The sequence below is a fragment of the Phyllostomus hastatus genome, unplaced genomic scaffold, assembly GCF_019186645.2.
Source record: "Phyllostomus hastatus isolate PE091 unplaced genomic scaffold, TTU_PhHast_1.1 phas_contig_58, whole genome shotgun sequence".
Taxonomy (NCBI): domain Eukaryota; kingdom Metazoa; phylum Chordata; class Mammalia; order Chiroptera; family Phyllostomidae; genus Phyllostomus; species Phyllostomus hastatus.
The window spans coordinates 21,367,772-21,392,527 of NW_025333916.1; the positions used below are offsets into that span (position 1 = coordinate 21,367,772).

The 24,756-nt window shown below is 39.8% G+C and overlaps 2 protein-coding genes across 2 annotated transcripts in view; one reads left to right on the plus strand and one right to left on the minus strand.

Moving 5' to 3' along the window:
• The window catches only part of GFM2 (GTP dependent ribosome recycling factor mitochondrial 2), a 74,013-nt gene extending 54,621 nt beyond the window's left edge, over positions 1-19,392 (plus strand). The window contains exon 22 of the transcript XR_006786757.1: positions 18,489-19,392. The gene's annotated coding sequence lies outside the window, so the exon portion shown is untranslated. The remainder of the gene's footprint in view (positions 1-18,488) is intronic.
• On the minus strand, positions 26-23,680 carry HEXB (hexosaminidase subunit beta). The gene is made up of 14 exons (XM_045848211.1): positions 23,371-23,680; positions 19,424-19,569; positions 16,248-16,313; positions 11,502-11,548; positions 11,133-11,243; positions 8,110-8,211; positions 6,615-6,744; positions 5,045-5,222; positions 4,405-4,491; positions 2,857-2,929; positions 1,881-2,055; positions 822-912; positions 557-661; positions 26-194 (listed from the first exon to the last, which is right to left on the minus strand). Exons 1-14 carry the CDS (start codon positions 23,592-23,594, stop codon positions 146-148), a joined length of 1,584 nt encoding a protein of 527 aa, XP_045704167.1. The 5' UTR covers positions 23,595-23,680; the 3' UTR covers positions 26-145.
• Between the last annotated feature and the right edge of the window lie 1,076 nt (positions 23,681-24,756).

Below are 24,756 nucleotides of genomic sequence, written 5' to 3' on the forward strand. Positions count from 1 at the left end.
TCTATATATAATGTAGAAGATAGAATTTCAAGCAATACAAATATATTTTATTCAAAAACAATATACCAAATCTTAATTTACATGATTTCAAAACCAAGTCGATGGTGGCATGTTGCTGTGGGCTGGTTCCCCTTCTTGTTTCAGCTCAGATGTCACAATACCCAGTAAAGAGGGGCTCTGCAGCTATTCCACGTCTGTAGAGGACAAAGGACAAATGAAAGATTATTTTAGATTGCCCCAATTCATCTCCATCTTAAAGAACTTAGTAGCTTAAGTCAGAATCACCAACTATAGCACTAATTACTGAAAAAATATTGTTAAAGTAAATCAAGATGGATGTCCAAGTCACACCTAAATTTAGTATAGCTATAAAACGGTTGTAAGTTCAAATATACTTTCTCTTTATAGGTATGCCCAATTTTTTTTCTAATTAAATCACTACTTCTTAGGTGACATACATTTGTATTTATAGCAGAAATACCCAAGAAGCTAGCTAACACTAAGGCTAAAAATCACCCTGGACTCAGTAGTATCCTAGCTTGAAAAAGAGTCTTACCTGAGCATTCTGCAGCGGTGAACTGTTAGTCTGTTGTAGGCGTCATCTACGTTTCTGATCTCTTTCTGACTCCAGAGTCTCTCACCAACAGCACTTGCCCGAGGCCTAAATTTAAACCGCATGTTTCCCAAAGCAGTTTTAATTCATGTTTTCTTAAAGAAGTATCTGAATTATACATTTGGGGAAATTCCTAATGCTTTCCAACTTGGATAGAAAAGGAAAATTAAGGCACCTTAATTCAAATGTCATCACTGAAATTCCATACCATAGTCTCGGAGTGAGGTTAGTTGCATCCACATATTCTCCCCATAGACAAGCTTCTCCACCAAGGACAAGTTGTTTCTGCTGCTGAGAACCTACATTAAAATCAGTGCATCAGTGTAAGTTAAGTGATTGTGACTTAGGGCTTATATACAGAGGCAGCACTGGTCTCTCCTTCTGTCGCTGTCCCAGGGCGACACTTTCCTCCCACAGTCAGCGGGGCCCTGGCAGATGTTCGCGGCAGGGGTGTTGTATTCTCACCCCAGCCCTGTGGTGCACACGGTGCTTTTCAGCAGGTGCCGGTGTGAAGACACTGGTTTACAAACTGATTCGGTCACCAGAAACTTTTTTCCCCCTGTGAATAGTGTGCCAGGGAATAGAAGCTGGAATACTAGGGACTACCACTCCTGCCTTTAATATCTATCTCTTGGTAGTAAAAAAGAGACTAAGTATCTAATATTTTGTTTTATAGTAATTATGACTTTGATCTTCAGAAAAAACTTTCCAGAGAAAGTTAGGTCAATTCCTAACAGACCTATAGTCTTGAAATTTTTTTAAACAGCAAAATCCTTTTTCTCAAAATTTTATATTAAGTCTAGTATACAAAACAGGACAGAGTAGAACTGATCTTAACAAAGAGGGTCTGGGAGCCTGAAGCTCCCTCTGCGCCTGCTCCCCAGAACCTTAAGACTTCACAGCTGGAAATGCACTGAACTAGACTGCAGCCCTGCTGAGGTGTCTTACATTGGAGAGGCAGTTCAGAAGAGGAGATGCAAGGTTAACATAGTCAAACATCTTTAAAATGCAGAGAGTAACCAGACTCACCTGTAAAAATGGAGATAAAATCTAAGGGGATCTACTTTTCAAGTTCTTTTATTTAGGTAAAGATTTGGTTTCTTTCACAAAGTTTCAAATGATACTGAGGCCCTTCTTTTTAAGTAAACACAAATAAAATCAAGGATTAAACATAAAGGGAGGCTGGTTAGTAGGTAATATCTAGGTAAGGATTTCCTTGTGGGAGGATAGGGAAGAAAATCAGGATAATGCTGGTTGCTTCACTTACCTCCAAAATCAAGAGGCTCCACGTTATAGTATTTTATCCAATCTTGTCCATAACTGATATAGTCTAAGTACCACGGAGCAGAAAGGAGCACAGGGAAGCCAGCTTCTGTGACTACCTTTAGTTCATTAGTATACTGGCTCTGTTTCCATACTTGAATGATAGTGCCTTGCTGAAGCTATTAAAATTAAAAATTGCAATATATATTGTTAGGTCTACCAAATACAGTACGTGAAATTTAAAGTCCAAGATTTATAACTAGAAAAATCACTTTAAGATCCTTCAAAAACCACATGCATCATCTCCTTTCCCCTTTCCCCTCAGAGTTAGTGCCAAATGCTGTTCCTTATAAGCAACTTAAAATTAGAAGTTGCATTAACCTTCAGGCTGGATATTTAACATTTGTGTGTTTATGACACCATGTAGGTGTAATGAACCAAGGCTTTAGTCCCATCTCTACCACACTGTTGGTGTAGGTACTCTGAAACTGTGAGGATGTCACCAGCCCTTCTGGAAAGGGAATACTAATAGCTGGACTTGCAAATTCTCAGGTGCCCCAAAGGAAAATAAAGAATTCTATGTTAGAGAGATGCCATTTAAAGTAAAAAGTATACGTTGATAATTTTACTTAAAACTACCTTACTAGCAATAAAGACTCATTTGTTCTTATCTGTTTATTTCTCCCTTTCCTGAAAAAAAAAAAAAGAACTTACTTCAAAGTACTTCAATTTGTGATTAATGAGATGGGGGGGAGTGATGAGAAGGAGGCACTAAAGAGTGAGGTAAATGGGAAAAAAGAAACAAACACCATTCACACTAGGCTCAGTCCACAGCTATTGCCTAATGAAAGTTTAAATGGAAAAGGAAGTTAATTTCCCCAGCATTAGGGAGTGCTTCCTAAGGGTTTGTTACATCCAGGATGTTAGAATATCAAGCCTCTCAGATTATCAGAATCAAATGCAGTCTTCATACTTCTCACCTTCACATTTTCATCAAAAACCTCTTGCCAGACGATGGATCCTTTCTTTAGGGTTGAAATAATATCCAAAAGCCTACCATTGATAAAAAAAAACTTTAAGTTATTTTGGATCATAAGGTTAATAATCTGCATATTTTCTACCATGGACTGCAGTATTCATAAGTACCTTTCAGTACAGCACAGCTTTATCGCAGAACCAGCTAAATGTGCGTGGGAAGCCATGCGGCTCCTTTCTAGGACGTGGCTCAGATGCTGCCACAGCAGAGGGGTTTAATAGTCATTTGCTGAATGAATGAGTCTTTAAGCATGGGAAGCATAAGTCTCCCCAGCATAGGAAGACATGTAAGTCACAAGGCAGTGTAGAAACAGCAATCTCTAGTAGTTTCATGGGTATCTTAGAATAAAAGAAACTATAATCTATTTTATAATGCCACTCTAAATAACATTCAGCAGTTGCTGACAGTTGGTCCACAAGTATGTCCTGATGTTTAGACGATGCCAGGTACTCTGCAGCATAAAAAAAATTAGAATGTGCCACATAACAAGCTAAATAGGAAAAGGCTGGAGTCTGGGCTTGCCCAGGACAGGGGTGGGCAAACTACAGCCTGAAGCCTGTTTTCTGTATGGCTCGTGAGCTGAGAATGATATTCATGTTTTGTAAAGTATTGTTTAAAAAATAAAAATGTATAACCAGGTGTGGCCCACAAAGCCTTAAATGTTCACTATCTGGCCATTACAGATAAAAGTTTACTGGTCCTTAGTGTACAGCAGCACTGCTCAGTGGAACTTTACGCAGGGATGCAAATGTTTTATACGTGTACTTTCCAGTATGGGAGCCTCTAACTAATGTCCTCCAGCTACTGAACACTTGAAATGTGGCTGATGTGACTAAGGAACTGAATTTTTAATTCCCTTTAATTTAAATGCAAACAGCTGCATGTGGCTATGGCTACCATACTGGATGGAATAGGTATAAAATATTTTTACAAAGCACCTGGAGTTGACACAAGGGAATGATTATAGGGACGAATGGTGAGGAAGACTTCGAAGGGTAGCCAGGCTTTTGGCTGAGTTCTTAGAGCATGTGACTCCCGTCCTGTATTTTAACAATTACTCACTGCAAAAGGCTTAGAGTTACCATATTACTGATTTGAAGAAAGCAGTGGATATTGCTATCTGTTATATGATTTTTTTCTCTTTTTTTTTAAGATTTTATTTATTTATTTTTAGAGAGGGAAGGGAGGGAGAAAGAGAGAGAGAGAGAAACATCAATGTGCGGTTGCTGGGGGTCATGGCCTGCAACCCAGGCATGTGCCCTGACACTGAACCTGTGACACTTTGGTTTGCAGCCCGCACTCAGTCCACAATCCACTGAGCTACACCAGCCAGGGCTTGTTATATGATTTTTTTTAAACAAAGTATACAACATTGAAACGTTAGCAAGGGGGCAGAGAAAATGAAAAAATAAAATAGTACTAGTTAATAGCTAAAACTATTACAAAAGGCATTGATGAAATAAAAACACAAGTAGGCTTTCAAGCAACTTACTTTTGAATATAGAAAGATTCTAGTTTTCTAAAATCTTTGCCAAAGCCTGTCTGCTTCATGAAATCCTGGATATTTGGATTGGACTCCCTTAAAAACATTGAACAATGATTAGTATTTCATTAAAAGTTTCATATGCCTAACCTATTTAAAGCAGCATACCTCCTTACCATCATTTGTGCTTAAAACTTTCAAAGTTGCAGCAGTTAAAATAAGCTTAAAAACTTAGTTATGAGTTATCTTTGTGTTCCATTGCAAATAATTTTTTCCAGAAGCTGATTTTTTGCAAAAATGGCTTTCCCTACCTCCTGCCTCCCTTCTCCACCTAAGGTTATTTGCAAAGAGAATTTTCCTTGAGAAACCTCCCCCACTTACTCACTGCCTTCTTTCACTAAAGCTGTTCTCATTCAATATTGTCTTTTTTTTTTAAATTTCCATTTTCTTCTGCATCTTGATTCACCTTCCTAAAAGCTTTTTTACTTTCTTACACCACCCCACACCTACCACCTCAGGAGCTACATTGTCAGGGTAAAGCCGTGCAAGTGGAGGTGTTGCCCCACATCTTCCCTCCTTATGTGAAGACCTTTACACTGACTTCACATGCAGTAGTTAGGAAAATGCAGGTTTGAAACAACTGTCATACCAACAGGCAAATTCCACTTCATCTCCTCCCAAGTGAATGAACGAGTCTGGAAATACCAAACTAATTTCTTTGAAAAATTTAGACAGGAAGCTGTAAGTTGTATTCAAAATAGGGTTTATAGGTCCAAAAGCCCCAGGCTGATATTGACTGTAACACGGAGTTAGGAGATCCTTCTGACCTGGAGGAAAACATGAAGAGTCTTTTCTTAAAAAGCATTTTAACCACAAAGACATGGCTTAGCACATAATTATACTGTTTTATTTTGTTGAAGCTACAAGAGATTTTATACAAAGAAAGATAAGCATGTTGCTATGGTTATTTCTTCCAAATAAGATGAGGGAAAATTGTCTCCTAAACCCTACCCCTGTACCTGTTTCCCTTTCCATCAGCCACTCTGAGATTTTATTCACTGCAAATATTATCTTGAATATTAATGACTCCCAAATCTTCAGCTTGCCCCAACCCTTTTTTCTTGAACTTCAATCCATATTTCAGATTCCCTGATGAACACAATTAGATATTTTATGTGCACTTCAAACACAATCTAACAAAAAACACATTTTCTGTTCCCTGAGCTCCTTCTGCAGCGTCCCCTGGTTTTGTGTAGTCTATAGCTCTTTCCTTGCCTCCTGGAGTCCGTTACCAAGTTCTGTGACTTGATGTTATATTCCAAAATGTCTCTCAGTTCTCTACATTATTTCACACTTCTGCCATCACCAGCCTGATCTAGGATTTCAGTTTCTTTTTCCTTCCATCGTGCCACTGTAGGTTTTCCCGAAGAGTGGCTCCCTCGTGTGACTCTTCAGCTCTGTACTGTTCACTGGTTTCTGTGTCCTGATGAGCCCACATTCCTCCCTCAAGGCCCTCTACATTGTACTTTCCAGACTTATTTCCCTTTATTCTCCATGTCTACAGTAATAATATTTGCTGAACAATTATGTTAGATGATATGCTGTGTGCTCTACATTCATTATTTAATCCTCAAAAAAAATATATATATATATATATATATATTATAGCTACTGCTAATACAACCCATTCTAGAGATGGGGAAACTGAGGATGAGGTATTCTATAACTTGCCCAAGGTCACTCAGTTTATAAATGGCAGAAGCAGGACTCAAACCCAGGCAGTCTAGACCCAGGCAGTCTGGCTCCAGAGCCAGTTCGCAGCCTCCCTGCAGTGAAAACCCCCCCTACCCTGCTGCACTGAACTCTGGCTGAATGCCTTTCCTGTGTCGTTCCCTCTGCTGGAAACACGACTGTATTCTTGGACTTCTGGAAAGCGTTTTGAATGTTACCTCATGAAACCATTTCTTGAATTCACTTACTATGTTCTACTTGTTGTAGTCATTTTTTGTTTCCATTGTCCCTTGTTTTTACTCTTTAGGCAGCGCCCAGACACAGTGAGTTATTCACAACAGACACATACCAGGTATTGAATTATGTCTGTCAATAGTGCTACCTTTTGTGTAAATCACAACTAAGAATAAAATGAGCAAACACCAAGTCATAAAATAAGAGGTGCAGAACCTCCATTTTTCCCTTTTGGGAACTCATAAAACACTTACCTTTCCCCCAAGACTGTGTGTGTCCAGGGGTATCAAATTCTGGTATGACTCGAATCCCCCGTAATCGGGCATATTCAATCAGCATACGGACTTCATTTGGTGTATAAACATGAGAAAAAGAATAGCTTCCCTGTAAAAGCCCCATTGATTAAAATTAAAATGTTTGAAATGGATTTGGTCCTGAAAACTGTTAACAGTTCTGTTTTTAGTTTGATATTTCATAGCTGACTTTTCCAAGATCACAATGTATTAAGTAGTTCTGTGTGATGTTGGATAACTCATTTAAATTGTTTGCCAGATCTTACCCGTAAGCTCTCAGCACACTTTAATTCCACATTTACTGATAGAACTATCTATCTAAATGACAAATGACTTAACTTCATCAAAAAAGAACAAATTATAAGGAAAAAAAAGAGATGTGCACAGGTGGCCACCTAAAAGTCAAAAGAGAATTAGTAGACATACGAACTGACCACAAGTATGGAGCTTACTTGCATCCCAATGCAAAAAAAAAAAGTTTTTGTATTTATTTTTAAAGAAAAAGGCCTTGGAGAAATGTAAATAACGAGTGGCCATCTGGGTTTTTGTTAATTTTTTTAGCTATAGTAATGTTTTGTTTTGTTTTATAAATAGGCCTTTTCACAAATGATATGTGACATCTTGAATTTGCTTCAAAATAAAGGTGGGAAGAAGAATAGGTGATATAAGATTGACCATGTACTGACTATTAAAGCCAGGTGATGAGGACATGGAAATCCATTAAATTATTCTACTTCTGTATATGTTTAAAATTTTCCATAATAATAAGTAAATCAAAAGCAAACAAAAACAGCAGTGCTACTAGCATTTCAGCTGATGCTACTTTATAACACTGCAGAAAGCTTTGGAAGTATGGCCAGAGAGTAAAATTTTGAGTCCTGGCTCTACTCCTTTCTAACTGCAACTATGGACAAGGCACACAGCTGCTCAGTTAGCGTCTTCTATCACCGGGGGATTCAAGTGACGACATTGAGGCTCACTCCCAACTCCCCTGGTCCATAACACAACAATTTGAACACTTCTGAGACTACCATTGATTTCTAAGAAGCTCTCATTTCTAAAATTCCCTACTTCATGTAGTTTTTCAAAGAGGAAAAGAAATAGTTATTTAGAGAGTTCAAAATAATTGTTTAAAGCAAATACACAGTTGGACTACTTGAGAAATATAATTAACCTTATTTGAACATGAATGTGTCAGCTCTCATACATTCTTAAGGTTTTAAAATTTTATGTCTATAGCCCCTACAGATTGTTTACATTTATAATAACAATTATAAAAACAGAACAGTTTTATGGATCTAAAATGCTAAGCCACAGCCTATTAAAAAAAAAACCCCAAACATTTAAAACCATAAGTGTCTAACTTTTACACTTCTATCCATAAGAAACAACACTGAAGCTACAAACTTCTAGTGAAACTACCAAAAATTTTAGTAGACACACATGAATTACTCACTTTATTGCTTAACTCCGGGAAAGTGATGCTCTGATAGGGAAAAGACTGGTCATCAACTATGTGCCAGTGGAGAACATTAAACTTATTAAAAGCCATGGCATCCTGCAAAAAAAATGTTAAAAAATTATATACCACAGATAAAACACAATCCAATTTATGTATCTCCACTCAGGATTGTTTCCATGTGTGTGCTTCCTTTTAAATTTTTCAGCAAAGGATGTAGAAGAAGTTTTATTCTATACCTTATATAGTTTACATGGCACGTCACCTTTCAAAAATTCTTTACAGAATCTGTATTCATTCTAAACAGTAAGCTATAACTTTGCTCAACAGGGAAGGAGCAAGCTTATAAAGTCCCAGTGTGTACTTAGGGGTCAGCCAAGAATGGAAAATAGTTCTTGGCTGCTACTACAATGTTTGGAAATGGAGCAGAGGAAAAATGAGGCATTCATGTAACTACCACGGCTTATAATTCCCACAGTTCTGAGATTTGATTGCTAACCCTTCCTTACAAATAAAGGAAATACGGTACAATTTAAGAAATATGGTACACATAAAAGAAATGCAGTACAATTCCAATCAAAATTCTCAAAAGTTTTTGGGAAATAGACATGTTTACTCTGGAAGAATTAACAATACAATGTTTATATAAAATACAAATAGATTATTCAAAAAAGAAAAAATAATAAAGGGGAATATTTGCCCTGCAAGATAATCAGAATTTAAAGCCTTCCTTTTCCTTCATCAGGGCCAAAGGGATTGGCTGATGCGTTTCAGAAATGGCTTACATACGAGGTAACTATGCAAAGAAATGAGTATGTGGAGGATAATGGCAGGATCTGCATTATCAGAGAAGCATATTCCTTGTGGCTTTTTACCAGGAGATGGCAAAGGGACAGATAAATATTTTTAATGTTGGAGCCATAGGGTTATCACAACTGATCTTGCAGTTGTAAAGCAGGTGGGCATGGCTGTATTCCAGTAAAACGTCATTTGCAAAAGTAGGTGACAAGCTGGGTTTTGTCCTTGGGTTGTAGTATGTCAACCTTTGTACTGTAGATACTGAGATAAGTGCTGTTTTTTTTAGGAAATCCAAAAGGAAATATTAAGGGTATTGGAGCATGTTATTTGGAACTTGCATATGGTTTAAGAAAAATATGTTTAAATAGAGAGGAAGAATAAGACAAATATGACAAAATTTCTAAATTGAGTTGTTTAGGTAAACAGTACTTGGGAATCCTTTGCACTTTCCTTACAATTTCTGTAAGTTTGAATTACTTCAAAAATACAAAGAGAAAAAATCTTCTAAAGTTATAGGAATTAAAATCATCTGTAGTGGCCCAAGAAGATAAACTGGTAAATAGGACAGATTGAGAGTCCAGAAGCTGATTTGTGTATTTAAGGAATTTAGTATATTTGCTAGTCATGATATTGAAAGCAGTGGGGAAATTATAGATTGCTCAAAAATGATTGCTACAGGCTAACCTTTGGGAAAAAAATAATATTAAAATAATCACCTACAATACACTAAATTCTAACTGAATCAAGAATTTAATAAGAGAAATATAATATTAAAAGAAAATTCTGAGAGGCTATTTTTGTATTTATACCCTTGTTTTAGAGGCCTTTCTTAACATACCTCCCAACGTCAAAAACAATAACAGACAAGACTGAAAGATAATCAATTTATAAAATTAAAGCTTTTTAACTTTATAAAAATTAAAACTTCTACAGGCAAAAGACACTATATTATAAACATGGTTTAAAAATAAAATTTAGAAAACTTCACAACAATATGTGATGGATAAGAACATCATATAAACATAAGCAAATATAAAAGTATTACTGACACATCTATAAACAAATATAACAGTAAAGAGCTCTTAAGTCAACAATTAATGATCTAGAGGACAAAGTGGACATCAAAAATAAACTTTCAGTTTGCAGTGCAAAAAATACAAATAGCTAATAAGTGAAAGAGACTTATATTCACTAAAAGTGAAAGCAATACAAATTAAAACAAGGAACTATTTTATCACCAGGTTAGCAAAGAATATGGCAAAGGCGTGCGGCACTGTTGGCCCGGCGTGTGGTGCTGCAGCCTCACTAGAAGGCTGTCTGACGGTCCGCACCAAAAGATTACAAGTGCCCAGCTTTAAGCCCAGAGATTCTCTTCTAAGAATTTGTCCTCAGGAAATAACCCTGACAAGTGTGCAAATATAAAAGTGTTTACTCTGAAGTGTTGTTTGTGATAATGATACATGAACCTCGATGTCCATCAGCAGGAGACTGGTTAAATACATATCACAGTACATAAAAAAGAATATTCAGCTGTTTAAAAAGATGATGTAGAACTTATATACTGTCATAGAAAAAATGTCTGTAACAGTCTGTTTTAAAAGTAACAAAAGTATAATCCCATTTAAGTTTTTTTAAAAGTCACATTTGTTAATATTTCCATTTTTTAAGTCAAATGAGATAAATGGGACATAAAAACTTAGGTTCATCTTTGGTGAATTATGGGATACCTAGCTCTTACAACCTGAGGTTCCATATTTCTTTGAAACATTTCCCTAGGTATAAAGCAGCCCCCAGACTCAATGCCACTATAAAGAAAGTAAGTGGAGGTCACAAAACTAAAGGACGCTAACTAGAGGTAGAGTGACCACATATTTCTAACCAAAAGTCTAGACCCATGATTTGACAAATGGAAGTATACAAAGAGGGCCAATAGGAAGTATTAAAACAGTCTTTCTCTTAATCCTGGCTAAACTTGTTGAGTCCCCCCTTCTCCCCCTCCCCCATGAAAACAACAGGGTGATTCCCTAGGGGAGCCTCTACTAGCTGAGGAAATACACTTCACAAAGGAGAGAGGGAAGACAGCCCAGTGCTTATGCTTAGTACATGAAAAATGAATCCCCCATTCCAACCCGTATAATAGCATAAGTAACCAATCAACAACAACAACATAATAGGACACATCTTCAAAATATACAATGGATTAAAATAAAATAATTACCTACCAGAGTTTTAAGAATACTATTAACTGGCAGATAGTGTCTGGCTGTATCAATTAAAATTCCTCTATGAGGAAACCTTGGAGAATCATTAATGGTGGATTCATTGATGGTGAACTGTAAGACAAAATAAATTTTGATTTATTTTTAAAAGTTTCTCTTAAGCTTAATAACGACTACATCTGCCTATGCAAGTATTGGATTAAAAAAGATTAATTTAGAACAAAAAAAGGTGAAATTTACATTTATCATCTAAGATAAATATTTGGGGAGAAGAAACCTTCAGGAAGCAATAAATAGTTAAAAAGCTTGCATTTTTCTTGTAACAAATATGTCTATCCCAAAATGTTAGTAACGTGTGATAATCATACTTACAGCCCCGTAAGGATCTTGATAAATTAACTGGCTGAAGGTCTCTAGACCTAGGGAAAGTAAAACATACAATTTATTGCATACTTCATAAAATAAACTGAAACAATAAAAGTTGTACTATCCAAACAGAACCATAACCACGTAAGGCAAATAAAATTAAACATAGTGTTACACCCTTACCCTCTAACATATTTTCTAAAACTAAAGCTCAGTTCTGAAAAAATCCCTGTTGCTACTAATAAAAATGCTTTACTTCATTGTTCCCATGGCCTGTGTTTTGTTTGAATCATAAACATAAAAAAGAATAGCTATTTAAGAAAACAAAATACCAGTTTATATACATTTATAACATTATGAATAAGACTTTTTATGATAAAATATTACAGAAACTTTAGGAGGTACTTAAACTTAAAGAAGGCAGAAAGGCTCAAAGCGCCACCATGAAACTACAGTGGCCCCACTTGCAGTGTTTTACTCATAGCCACAAAAACTATCTCCTGAACATTTTTTTACTCAAGCAATTATTCCTTTAGTACTATATGTTACAGGACAGTTCCTCTAACTGGCCTTGTGTTTACTAAAATTTATTATTCTGACTAACAACTATATAGCCAGGGAAAAGTTTAACCTAAGAATAGTTCAAAGTTAGAAATGAGAGAGGAGCTGTTAAAACTGATACCATAAGAGACTACTAGGAACAATTATATGCCAACAAATTTGACAACTTAAAAGAAGTGGATAAATTCTTAGAAACATACAACCTACCAGGGCTAAAATTATGAAGAAATGGACAATCTGAACAGACTGATTACTAGGAAGGGGTTTGTATCAATAATAAAAAAACCTCTCAACAAATAAAAGTCCAGGACTAGAAGGCTTCATTGGTGAATTCTACCAAACATTTAAAGAAGAATTAATGCTAATCATTCTCAAATACCCCACAAAATATGAGAGGACGAAACATTTCCAAACACATTTTACAAGGCCAGCATTACCATGATACCAAAATCAGACAAGGACACGGGAAAAGAATATTACAGCCCCATGTCCCTGATGAACACAGGTGCAAAAATCCTCAACCAAATTCTCAAAGATTAGCAAACCAAATTCAGTAAGACATTAAAAGGGCTACACAGCATGATCAAGTGGAAGTTATTCCACAAGTGCGCAGATGGTTCAGCGTCTGCAAATCACTCCATGTGACACATCCAATAACAAGGTGCATGATCGTCTCAGGAGATGCCCAAAGAGCAGTTGAAAAATTTCAACATCCATTTATGACAAAAGCTCTCAACAAAGTGGGTATGGAGTAAACATACCTCAACATAATAATGGCCATTTGTGACAAATTCAGTAAAATTAGGGGATATAAAATCAATGTATAAAAATTTAATTTCTATACATAAATGACCAATTATCAGAGAAATTAAGAAAACAGTCCCATCAAGAAGAATAAAATAACCAAAGAATAAGCTTAACCAAGGAGCTAAAAGACCTCTACACTGAAAATGATGTTGATGAAAGAAATTGAAGAAAACACAAATAAATGGAAGGTTATTCCATGCTCATGGATTGGAAGAATTAATATCGTTAAAATGTTAAATCTTCCCAAAGCCATCTACATATTCAATGCAATCCCTTATCAAAGTTCCAATGGCATTTTTTCACAGAAATAGAACAAAGAATCCTAAAATTTGTAGATGCAACCACAAAACACCTCAAATAGCCAAAGCAATCTTGAGAAAGACAAACAAGGCATCACACTCTCTAATTTTATACTGTATTACAAAGCTATAGTCATCAAAACAGTATGGCATTAGCATAAAAACAGAGGCACAGATCAACAGAACAGAATAGAGAGCCAGAAATACATGCACACATGTATGGTCAGTTAATTTACAACAGAGCTAAGAATACACAATGGGAAAGGGACAGTCTCTTCAGTAAGTGGTGCTGGGAAAACTGGACAGTCACATGCAAAACAATGACACTGGACCACTGTCTAATACCACACATAAAGTTAATTCAAAGTGGACTGAAGCCCTGAATGGAAGACCTGCAACCATGAAACTCCTAGAAAAAACAAGGAGGGTACGCTCCTTGCCATGGGCCTTGGCAGTGATGTTTTTGGATTGAAACTAAAAGCGAAGGCAATGAAAGGAAAAATAAACAAATGCAACTAAATCAAATTTATAAAACTTCACAGCAGACCTCCCCAAAATGTGCCACTTTGACATGTGAATCATTTTGAGCTGAAGACAATAAAGACCTGCAGGCCCATGAGAAATTTTAACCTCTCTATTAAAGAATTTAAATTAGGGGCTTTGCCCATAAGAATTTTTTTACCAAAAACTAACTATGTCAGGGAAACATAATTACTGAACAGCTATTCTTAACTCTGCAACGACCTTTCTCCCCTCTGAAGCCCCAAGACACTGTAGCTCAGAATGCCTCATGCACCTCCTTTTACCCATCTCCGAACCTCTCGTGCATGTGGGCTCTGACTCTCACGTGTGCTGGCTTCCCATGAATACACGTGTGATTAAGTTTGGTTATTTTCTCGTTAATCTGTCTCATGGTTATTTAATTTTACACCAGCTGAAAGAAACTAGGAGTAGAAGAACTTTTCTTCCTTTCCACATAAAACCATCAACAAAATGAAAAGGCGACTTACCAAATGGAAGAAAATATTTACAAATCATATATCTGATAAGGGGTTAATATGCAAAGTCTATTATGAACACAACTCAATGGCAAAACAGAAGTGTGATTAAAAAACAGGCAGATGATCTGAATAGACATTTTTTTTAAAGGGACATACAGATGGGCAACAGGTACATTAAAAGGTACTCAGCATTAACCACTAGGGAAATATGAACCAAAACCATAGTGAGACAGCACCTCATAACTGTTAGAATGGCTACTGCCAAAAAGAAAAAAGCAAGTGTCGGCAAGGATGTGGAGTAAAGGGAACCCTTGTGCATTCTTGGTGGGAATATAACTTGGTGCAGCCACTATGGAAAACTGGATGGATGTTTCTCAAAAAATTAAAAACAGAGCTACCATATGATCCAGCAATTCTATGTCTGGGTATTTATCTGAAGAAAATGAAAATACTTATTCAAAAACGTATATCCTCCCCACCCCCATGTTCATAGCAGCATCATTTATAACAGCCCAGATATACAAACAACTTCTCCATCCATGGATAAATGAATAAAACGTGACACACACAGGAATATTATTCAGCCATAAAATAAAGAAAATATTGGCATTTGCAACATGGACAGACCTTTGGGGCATTATGCAAAGTGAAGTCAGACAGATAAATTATGTTTTACACCTAAAATTAATATAATGTTAAATGTCAAATTACACCTCCAAAAAATTAGACAGGAAATGGGAAGAAAAAGAAATTCAGTCATTTTTGTTATGCCTTCCTTTTCAAATATAGGCTCATACAGAGAAGAAAAACTTTGGAATTTTCTGGTTAAGTGGTAATACACTCAATTGCCATTTAAAGCATGTTACTTTGAAGGTCTGATGGCAAACAGAAGATTAGGACTTGGGCTAGAATCTAGTCACTGAATGTTCTCAAAAGTCCTTTCCTTTGATGTGGATCAGTACAAACATCAGTAAAGCTCCCTTTTCCCTAATGGACCGCACATGAAACAGGCCAGTCAGACTAATAACAGCTTAAAACCACATCACATTATATATAATGATCTAGATGGTCGTGATTGCAGGTAGGTTTGTAGTAAATACCCGTTGATATGTTCACGTTCTATTTTGAAATGGGATTATAATCATGCCATTGTTATTATGACTATGCAACGTGACGGTGACTGTATTTGAGAGAATGCTCAACCTGAGTCAAACCCAAAGCCGCCTTCATTTTTAACTGCGGTGCCATAATTTTGGTTGGTTAGCTCCCATTAAAGAAAATTATCCTTTTTTAAAACCTTACTATCTGGAAGTCAGTACAATATTTTACTTATTAAAAGAGGTACAAGAAGCTTTTGTATAGCAAAAGTTAATGACCCTAAGCCCACACTCTGAAGTACAGACTGCAAAATTCACAGGAAAAGCAATTAAGGCTTCTTCCTGCCCACTGCTTACAGAGTGTTCCAGCCACTCTTTACCATCTCCCACTGTTCCTTTGCACTCGGTCATGTTTCCAAATCCGTGGGAATTTAAATTGGGGCAAGGCGTCTCTCCCTTCTCCGTCATGGTGTGACTGTTCACTCTTCCTTACCAAGTTTTCCCACCGAGAGGGAAGGGCAGAATCGCCCTGTTCCTCAGTGCGTTCCGATGGGAACTGGTGATAAGACCAGGTACAATTCCAAGAGGAGGCATCAGAGAACTGGTAGGTTGGTTCAGTAATAAGTTGGGAGAACTTTTTATTTTAATAAACAACCATAAATAAATAAATAAATAAAATGGGGGAGACAGTGCTTGGTACTGAAGGCAGCAAGAAGTGACAGAGAAACAAAATCCCCTAAACAAGGTGGCTTGGGGCCATTTATAACGGGAACATTATAGTTCCAAGAGCATCAGTTGATTATAGCGCTGAATGTAATAGCCCTCAAACATTTCTAAAAGGTCAAACGGAAATCATTTTGGAAATGCCCAATAAACCATCCTGTAAAGTGTTTAAGGAAGCAAAGCTTTGCTGTGCTTGATTTCCCAAAGAAGCAACTGAAAATATTTCTTTACTAAAAAATAACAATAGAACTACATACATCTTACCTCGTAATACTCCCCAGACTCTATTGGCTTTGAGGAAAGCCATTGGTCCCTTCACAAGTAAAGTATCTATATCAGAAAAAAAAGTTTGTTAATCCCTCAATGACACACAATAATTTCCCAAACATGCAGTAAGTATTTTTTGGACCGTTCTTTTCTGAGCTCCAGATCTGTTTTCCCTAACTGCCTCCCACACATCACTTAGCTGTCCCGGAGGTTCCTTTTACTCCACGTGCCAAAACTGAACTCTTCCCCCTTGCCTGCTCCACACCCTTCACCTGCCCGTCTCCTCTGCTGTATGTCTCTGCACCACCCTCTGGCCAGCTGAGTTGTTCACATCAGGAACTTAGGCCTTGTCTCCGAGATTCCTTCCCCACCCCGGGAGAGTTATTGTCTCCGGCTGCTCCTCAGGAGAGTAGGGTCATAGTGAAGCTGAGGTTTCCTTTGTGAAGGCTCTGGGATCACTCGACTCTTCCAATCCTTGTGGCTGGGGAGTTACCTCTGCTCTTTCCCTTCTCCTTCCGTGCTTCTCCACTTTCCCTACACCTACCTTTCCCAAATACCACCCTCAATCTTCCTTAAGGCTCACTTCTTAACTCACTCTAGCTTAATTCAACTTTGTTCCACTCAATAAAAAATTCACACTCATCTAGGGGCTGCAGTTGGCTACCAGGCAAAGGGGGTGCTAAATCCTTCAGTCCTTGAATCATACTCTGCCTAAGGTGGTCCCAGTAGTCATTTTAGTCTTTTACATTTGGGGTGGAGTTGACCACAGACCAAGTAAAGCACCATTCAGCACAGAGACTGAAAACGCAAGGGAGACTGATGCAGACTGTGCTACAGTACAGACACTCAAGGGCTGCAGGTTAATGATTTAATCCTGTATCTGGGCCGCACCACCGCCCTCCACCTCCACCACCACCCAGACAATCACAGGATAGTTGGCTGCAGGTTGGGAAAGAGTTCTATCAACAGTCAGTAATCATGTGACCCCCTCAGCTGACAGTCTTCTGACAAGAAGCCTTTCCATCAGAAGATGGAGTGATGAGTTAGCAGGAGTCCGGGCTGAGAACAGCACTGCTCTGACGACTGCAATCTGATCGTGACGCCTCTCCATCTGTGTCACATCTTCGCTGCCTAGAGCCCACAGGCCCGTTAGTCACTGCTGAGAATCATATTTTTGCCACGTTGTAGTTTTGAGATCTCCCAGAAACAGCATAGTCAACTAAAAACATTAACGTGTCGCATGTGTGTGATGTCAGTTATTTTCCAGTAAACTGAGGACTGGCTGATACCAAAAGGACTTTGATTCAACTCAACACACACAAAAAAACACAAATAAAAGCAGCTGGAAGGAGATTTTGTTTTCTAAATAAATGAACACACAAGCTAGGGGATTTCAATTTTTACTTTAAAACCAAATTACTAGTGTTAACAGTGATGACCTCCCTGACTTGAAATGGGAGTGGTGTCTTTGACTTTTCAGCTATTGCTTTCTGTACTTCTGCACCATACTTTGTTTTAAAGGGTGTACATACAAATAACATCCATATATTCTCCTTTAAAAACTATGAAATATTACAGATCTCCTTTGAGATGCCCACCCACTCCCTTTCCTGTCCTCAGAAAAAACATTTATCAGGCCTTTCCTAGGCACTTTCATACGCATATGTGTAACAGGGAAATACAGCTGTTGTTTTACACTGTGTCCCTGTTGATATATAAACATACGTATTTCATTGAACATCCTTTCTATATGCCATTATTTCTCTACAGTAGAAACTAGAGCACTTCTGGTTCTGAGGGCATGCAATTTTTACAGTTTTTATCAGGAGATAATGTTGTAGCACTTGTTGCTTCCCTTGACATTTCCTCACACTCAGGAACAACCGTTGATATATTGTCATTTCCATTTGTTCGTGTTACTTTTATCATCATCATCATCTTGTTTGAAACTTAAAGCTAGTTTATCCTTCCATGAGAAAACTTCACAACTTGTCTTAAGAAACTTCCTTTCAGAATAAAAAGTGTTAGCAAAGCTGAATCAAAGATAAACTATAACTCTCTATTTTCTGGAATGTATAGTATGCCACTGCATTGCCAACGGTCAGGAAAGATTCCTTGACCACTTAATGGCCATTTTATCTTCATTCAGATCATGAAACCCAACCATACGGTATCTGAGTGCCGACTGCCATGAAGTCACACGGCTGGTGTTGGCAAAGTATCCTGCTTCTCTTCCAGGTGTAGCACTGAAGGAAAATGAAGTTATTTTTTCAAAGAGCTGTACTACTGAGAAATCTCATCTATGCCAAAAGGATGAGGAGATGTCCTTCACTGTCTGCGGGGCTGTGTAAGGACGAAGATCGCACTCTGTTATGCACATCGTCCTCCCTATTGTTACGCCCGGCCCACCAGTCAGCTCTCTGCGCTACTCCGTATGGCCCGTGTCCTCACAGTGCTCCTCTTTCATCCCCTGGTTCAGTTCGTCACTGTCCTGGGCCAGTGCACCCCATGGAAAAGGCCTGCCCACTTGTTCATTCCTTCCAGCAAACTAGGGGAGAACCTTAGAAAATGTTCGAGGCAACAAAAAAATCATGTAGCTAAATCTTGATTATATTATTGAGCAAGTGAAATAGCTGCCCCACCTCGGGTTTTGCATTACCTTGTGTGAGATTAGATTATAAGTAGAGATCACACATATAAGCACAGATATGTCGTCAAAATAAAAGTCAAGAAATTACCTAGATGTCCAAAAATAAGAGGTTAGCCAAGTTAGTTATGGCACACCCAGGCAAAAGTATTTAGTGAGATACATGTTTATAATGTACAATATTATTACTTTAAAAAAGCAAAATACAAAACCATGCATATAGAATTAACCCCATTTTCATGTTATTATCATGCTTATATTTATATATGTAAAATATTTAAACTTACTGCTCTTTTTAAAAATCTGAAATAGCCAGGGTTAACTGAGTGCTAGAATTATGAGTAATTTATTTCTTCCTCTCCACTTACTGTACTTTTACCATCAGACTTTAATGGTAATTTAAAAAACAGGAATTAAAAACTCACTAGCCAAGAACTCACAATAGTTTATGGCACAGAGACTGCTTTGGGCACTTCAGTCTGCAACAGCTTTTGATACGATTCATGCACATCACATAGGTACTCACAGGACTCATCTGAAGAGATATTGGGGAACGTGTTGCACTCTGAGTCAAGGACCACCAAGACGAGAAGTTGCTGTAAGTCTGTTTTAACGTGAGATTTGGCAGGGTGATGTTGCCACTTGTGGTGACCAAAGATATAGTCATAATATCTGTGTGAGAAATAAATTCAAACAAATTTTAAACCACTGCGACCAAGTTTTAAATACATATGTGGTAGCAGACATTGTGGTTAACCCCTCAAATCCATGCTACCCCAAGTTATCAGTCTAACTAGAGGCTCTCACCCCAAACTGCATGTTAGAATCACCTAGGGAGCTTTTTGAAACTACTGATATCCGGACCTTCAGAACCAGAATCTTGGAGAGTAGGATCCAGGCATGGGAGTTTTTAAAGTTACCCCCACGTTTCCAGGTGACTCACATGAAGTCCCCAATAAGAACCACCAATCAAACCAAGGAAGGTAACCCCATCACTTGAGTATAGAGGCTGATTCTGACCAGTGATGGGGTGGGGGTGGGAATGTAGGAGGATATCTCCTGAATGAGCCACAAGGAGAAAAAACTCTCTGCTGTGACACCTGGGCCAGCTGCACCCACACCAAAGATGGCTGAGCAGAGATGGAAGGAATACCGATTTCTTACTCATGCCGTGGGGCCACTTAGTCAACCAGTCCTGAAATCCTCCCTGCTTTGGGACTTCCTGTTATGTGAACTAATAGGTTTTCTTATTGTTAAGGCAGATTGAGCCACGATTCCTGTATTCTTCCAACAAAAGCATCCTAGCTAATACATAAACCTCCAAGTAATGTGGCCAGACCAGATTTCTCACTAGGGCCATGAAAGCAATTGTTAAAATAATATTTTATAGATGTGGATTAGCCAGAGGTTGTGTATGCTACCCATGTGTAAGAACGTCTTGTGTTTTTCCAGAGGAGTGAGGAGGGACAGGCACATTCCGATGGATGAGTGTGGAAGTGCAGGGGAGGCAACCAATGGGGGTGGGCTGGAGGAAGGTGCTGAGGGCCCTTTTCACACAAAACCCTCCACAGATTCAAAAGGAAACTAAGATCGTGGAACTGGATCTATACTTAAAAATGATTAAGATGGTTAATTTTATGTGTCTTTTACCACCTTAGGTCCTGGCTTGTCCCAAGTAAGGAAAATCTTGACCCTGGGTATTAAAGCCCCAAAGCAAACCCAGAGGGTTCTGAGGCAGCCGTGGCCAAGGTACAGGCACACCCTGTTTCATTGTGCTTCACAGATGTTGTGTTTTTTACAAATGGAAGGCAAGACCTTTCACCAGCATGAGGATGACAATTCACTGTATTGAAAGTCTTGCTTTATTTCTGTGGCTGGAACTGAACCCGCAGTATGTCTGAGGTGGCCTGTACCTGGGTTAATTCAGCATTTCAGGAACAGAGAGAGTGAAGCTGCTTGTTCATTAAACAAATGACTAGCATGGGATGGACCTTGTTCTAGAAGCTGAGGGAGCAGCCTTGTACCAAACACCTCTCTGCCTGCAAAATGCACACTGTTGCAAAGCAGAGTTTATGACAGAAGTGGGGCTCCTCAGTGAGAGGAGCCACGCACGGGATCCTGAACCATCTGTGTCCCAAGCCCCAAGTGTGTGTGTTCCCGACTGCCTGAAGCTTTGGACCAGCTCCATCATCTCTAAATCTTTCCAACCCCCTCACGCTTTTACTTTGAAATAGATTCTGCCCCTCCTGACTTCCTAGAACGCTCCCCTGAATGCTTTCAAGTCTTAGCCACAAGGGCTGTTTTTATGACCTGCTTCCTAACAGTGCAGTCTATAATTAATAGTTGCTTCACACCCAGGGCACAAATTAGTTCAGCAAACTCCAGATTACCTGCGCTGCCTTGGAATGACAAGGCTTGTTTTTAAACTGTCTCACAGCTGATTCAAGTCCTGGTTGTCTAACCATTAACTTGTCGTCCATGTTTTCTTGCCATACTCATAGCACTTCAGCATATTACCGAGTTCTTGTTTTACTGGTGGTATGGCAAGAGGGAAAATCCAATCTGAAAAACTAAGTCCCAAAGCAAATATAAGGAAAGGATAAGTGTTTTTTTGTTTTGTTTTGTTTTAATCCTCACTCAAGGATATGGCTTTTATGGTGCCATGAGGGGAGAGAGAAACATTGATCTGCTTTATGTGACCCGACTAGGGATAGAACCCACAACTTAGGCATGTGCCCTGACCTGGGATCCAACCAGAAACCTTTTGGTGTATGGGGTGATGCTCCTACCAACTTAGCCACCCAGCCAGGGCAAGTGTGTTTGTTTCTAGAAGACTATCCAGCTGTGATCTTCCTTTAGATCAGGGGTCCCCAACCCCAGTTACCGGTCTGTGGCCTCTTAGGACCCAGACCACACAGCAGGAGGTGAGTGGTGGACTAGCTAGCGAAGCTTCATCTGTATTTATAGCTGCTCTCCATTACTCACGGTACTGCCTGAGCTCCGCCTCCTGTCAGATCAGCAGTGGCATTAGATTCTCATAGGAGAATCTGTGCACTCAGTCATCCCAAAACCACCCCACCCCAGGTATGTAGAAAATTTGGTTTTCATGAAACTGGTCCCTGGTGTCAAAAAGGTTGGGGACCGCTGCTTTAGACGACCTTCAGGTACTTTTTCCTTCTCAGTATCCCAAGGCAACCAACCACCTTGTTTGTACTTCTTCACCAGGACTCGAGCCATTTTGACCTATTACTAGGTTCAATACCAAAGGCTCATTAGGGTATGTGTCTAAAATGAAGGTAACAATATCCACTTAGTTGTACAAAACTGAAGAGAATGAGCCATCTCTGCTATCAGCCTCTCTGGTGAGACTTCTTCAGCCAGGGCCTTAGCCCCAGGCCTGTCTGGGGCCAGCAGGTATTAAGCTAGTTTTGCATATTTCACCAGCTGTTTGGTGTCCTGCAGGTACGATTAAGCTATAATGCCCACTGGGAACAGAAATAGAACTGGGGGTGGGGAAGGGGGTGGGGGTTGCAGTACAAACAGGACCAAATTACAATCCTTCAGGGCACTAACTCACCTTCAGGCCTGGCCCACCTACACACGTCTCACCGTGAGGGAACAGCGTGTGGCGTGCTGAACTGTCTCCCCAAGTGCGATCTGCTTGGTGTGCGGCTAGCAAAGCCCGGCTGTGGGCTGCTTCCCCTTTTCACAATTCACCCTGCCTGTGGGCTGCTAAACAACTAAGGAGAAGTTGGGAGAGCCAGCATGTAGCTGGTGTGGGAAGACAAAAAATCAGATACTGCGTTGCACTGACCATATTAAAGTAATTAGATGAAAACATCCAACATTTCATATGGAACGGAGATTTTGGAAGAGAAGGGGAGTTTTATGTAGTGTGCTCCAACCTGCGGACCTTCTGCCATCTAAATTGTTACCAGACTTGGGGGTGGCTGGTGAGAGGGCCTACAAATGACAGCCAACTTTGGAGAATTCCTGGTCCCCAAGCATTAAGCACTCTTCTTCCTAGAGCTCTAAATAAGAAGGTGCCTTTCCCTCCCTCACCCGCTTCCATCCACCCTAGACTCCCTTCCGAGGTGAAGGTGGCCAAGGATTCTGAGCAACCTACTCCCACTGAGTATCCCAGATGCAAACCAGGGTTCCTGGGTGCCCAGGATGTCCCTGAGGATGCAGGAGGAGAAGGGGAAGTGCTTGGGTGTCAGTTCGGTATTTTGAGCCAGCTCAGCCATCTTCTAGACCTTTGACTTTAGTCAAGTCACTAACCGGTTCAGACACTGTCTCCTGGTCTGTCAAATGGGGATAATGCGCTGGCGTGGCTGGGTGGCTGTGCAGGTGCTAAGAGGCGCCCTCCTCCCCCTCGCATCTGCGCCTGCACAGAGTCCTTGGGCGGTGCGCCAGGGGGTCCTGGGGGTCCCAGGGCCCCTTCCCACTCAGCCGCCGGGCAGGACCACTCACCGCCTGAACGCTTCCTGAAGGAGGGCGCAGGAAGGGCCGGCCTTGGAAGAGGGATGGTGGGCGATGTGGAAGTTTTCTGGGGAGAGGTACAGCAGGCGCGAGGTCATCTGCACCGAGAGTGGCATGGGCCACAGAGCTGGACCCTGCGCGGCGAAGGCGTTGGGGACCTGCTCGGAATGCAGCGCCAGCAACGCCAGCGCTGCCAGCAGCCCGCGCAGCTCCATGGCCCTTAAGGTGCTCTCAACCCCAGGCCCACTGGGGTGCCCGGCTGTATTTGACTGCCCTGCTCAGCCCCAGAGGAGGAAATACAGGATCTGAGTCAACGAGTCAGCTGACCGTGCGCCCCGCCCGGACTCCGCCCCCAGGCGGGTGGGACTCGGGAGACAGCCGGCCTCCCACCACCACCACCTCCGCCTTTCCACCCAGCTCAAACAGAACCGCAGCAATCAATATTCAGGTCCTAGCCCCTGTTCGCACTGCCTCAGGGAAACTGCAGAACTCAAGCCACAAACACCCCGTTTACCCACTCCCACCCCCCGCAAACGCCAGATCACCGAGGTGTTGATTTATTTGTCCGTAAATCTAGGCTTTCCTATAATGGCAATTCAGCTTTAATTAACAGAACTCCCCAGGGCAGAGTTTTGAACAGGTGGGAGATTGTAAAATTATGCAGAAGATATTCCGTGAGCACTATCTTGGGGGCAGGCAGAGGGTCGGGGCGACGGGTAGAGGACTTTTTAGAACTTTGAAAGGACACTGTGGATCAAATTAATAGGCAAATAATACAAAAAAGGGAATATATTTGTAATGAGGGGTTAATATTATCAGTATGATTTTCAAAAAAGTTAAGAACATGATGCCATTACAAAATAGAATGAAAACCTTCCAACGATTTTATTCAACTCATTAATTAGGCAATTATTATAATGATAAGTGTGGTTTAAAGGCAATTTAATAAAGCACAGTTAGAATAATGGCTAAATAGTTCAGAATTCGGTAGTTTCGCAGAGTGACTCAGCCCTGGGTATCTGAGCCTGGGTGCTCCCATCCCCACTCCAGAAAAAAGTTCCGTTTATAATGAATTCCCAAGAGTAACTTAAATATTTATTTGTGGTAGGCCTTTCTATATATAACATTTGGAGATAAGTAGCAGATTACAAGCAAGCAGAAACAATGTCATTGAATCCGATGCAGCAGGGATTCAAAAGTTCTCTCTCCCTCTTCCCTCTTCCCTCTTCCCCCCTTCCCCTCCTCCCTCCCTCCCTTTCCAGTCCTCTCCTCTCCATATATATCTCTATCTTTCAACTCAGGGTTTTTTTTTGTTTGGTTGTTTGGTTGGTTGGTTTTGGTTTTGGTTTTGTATTGACTTCATTCTCAGACAGGCTC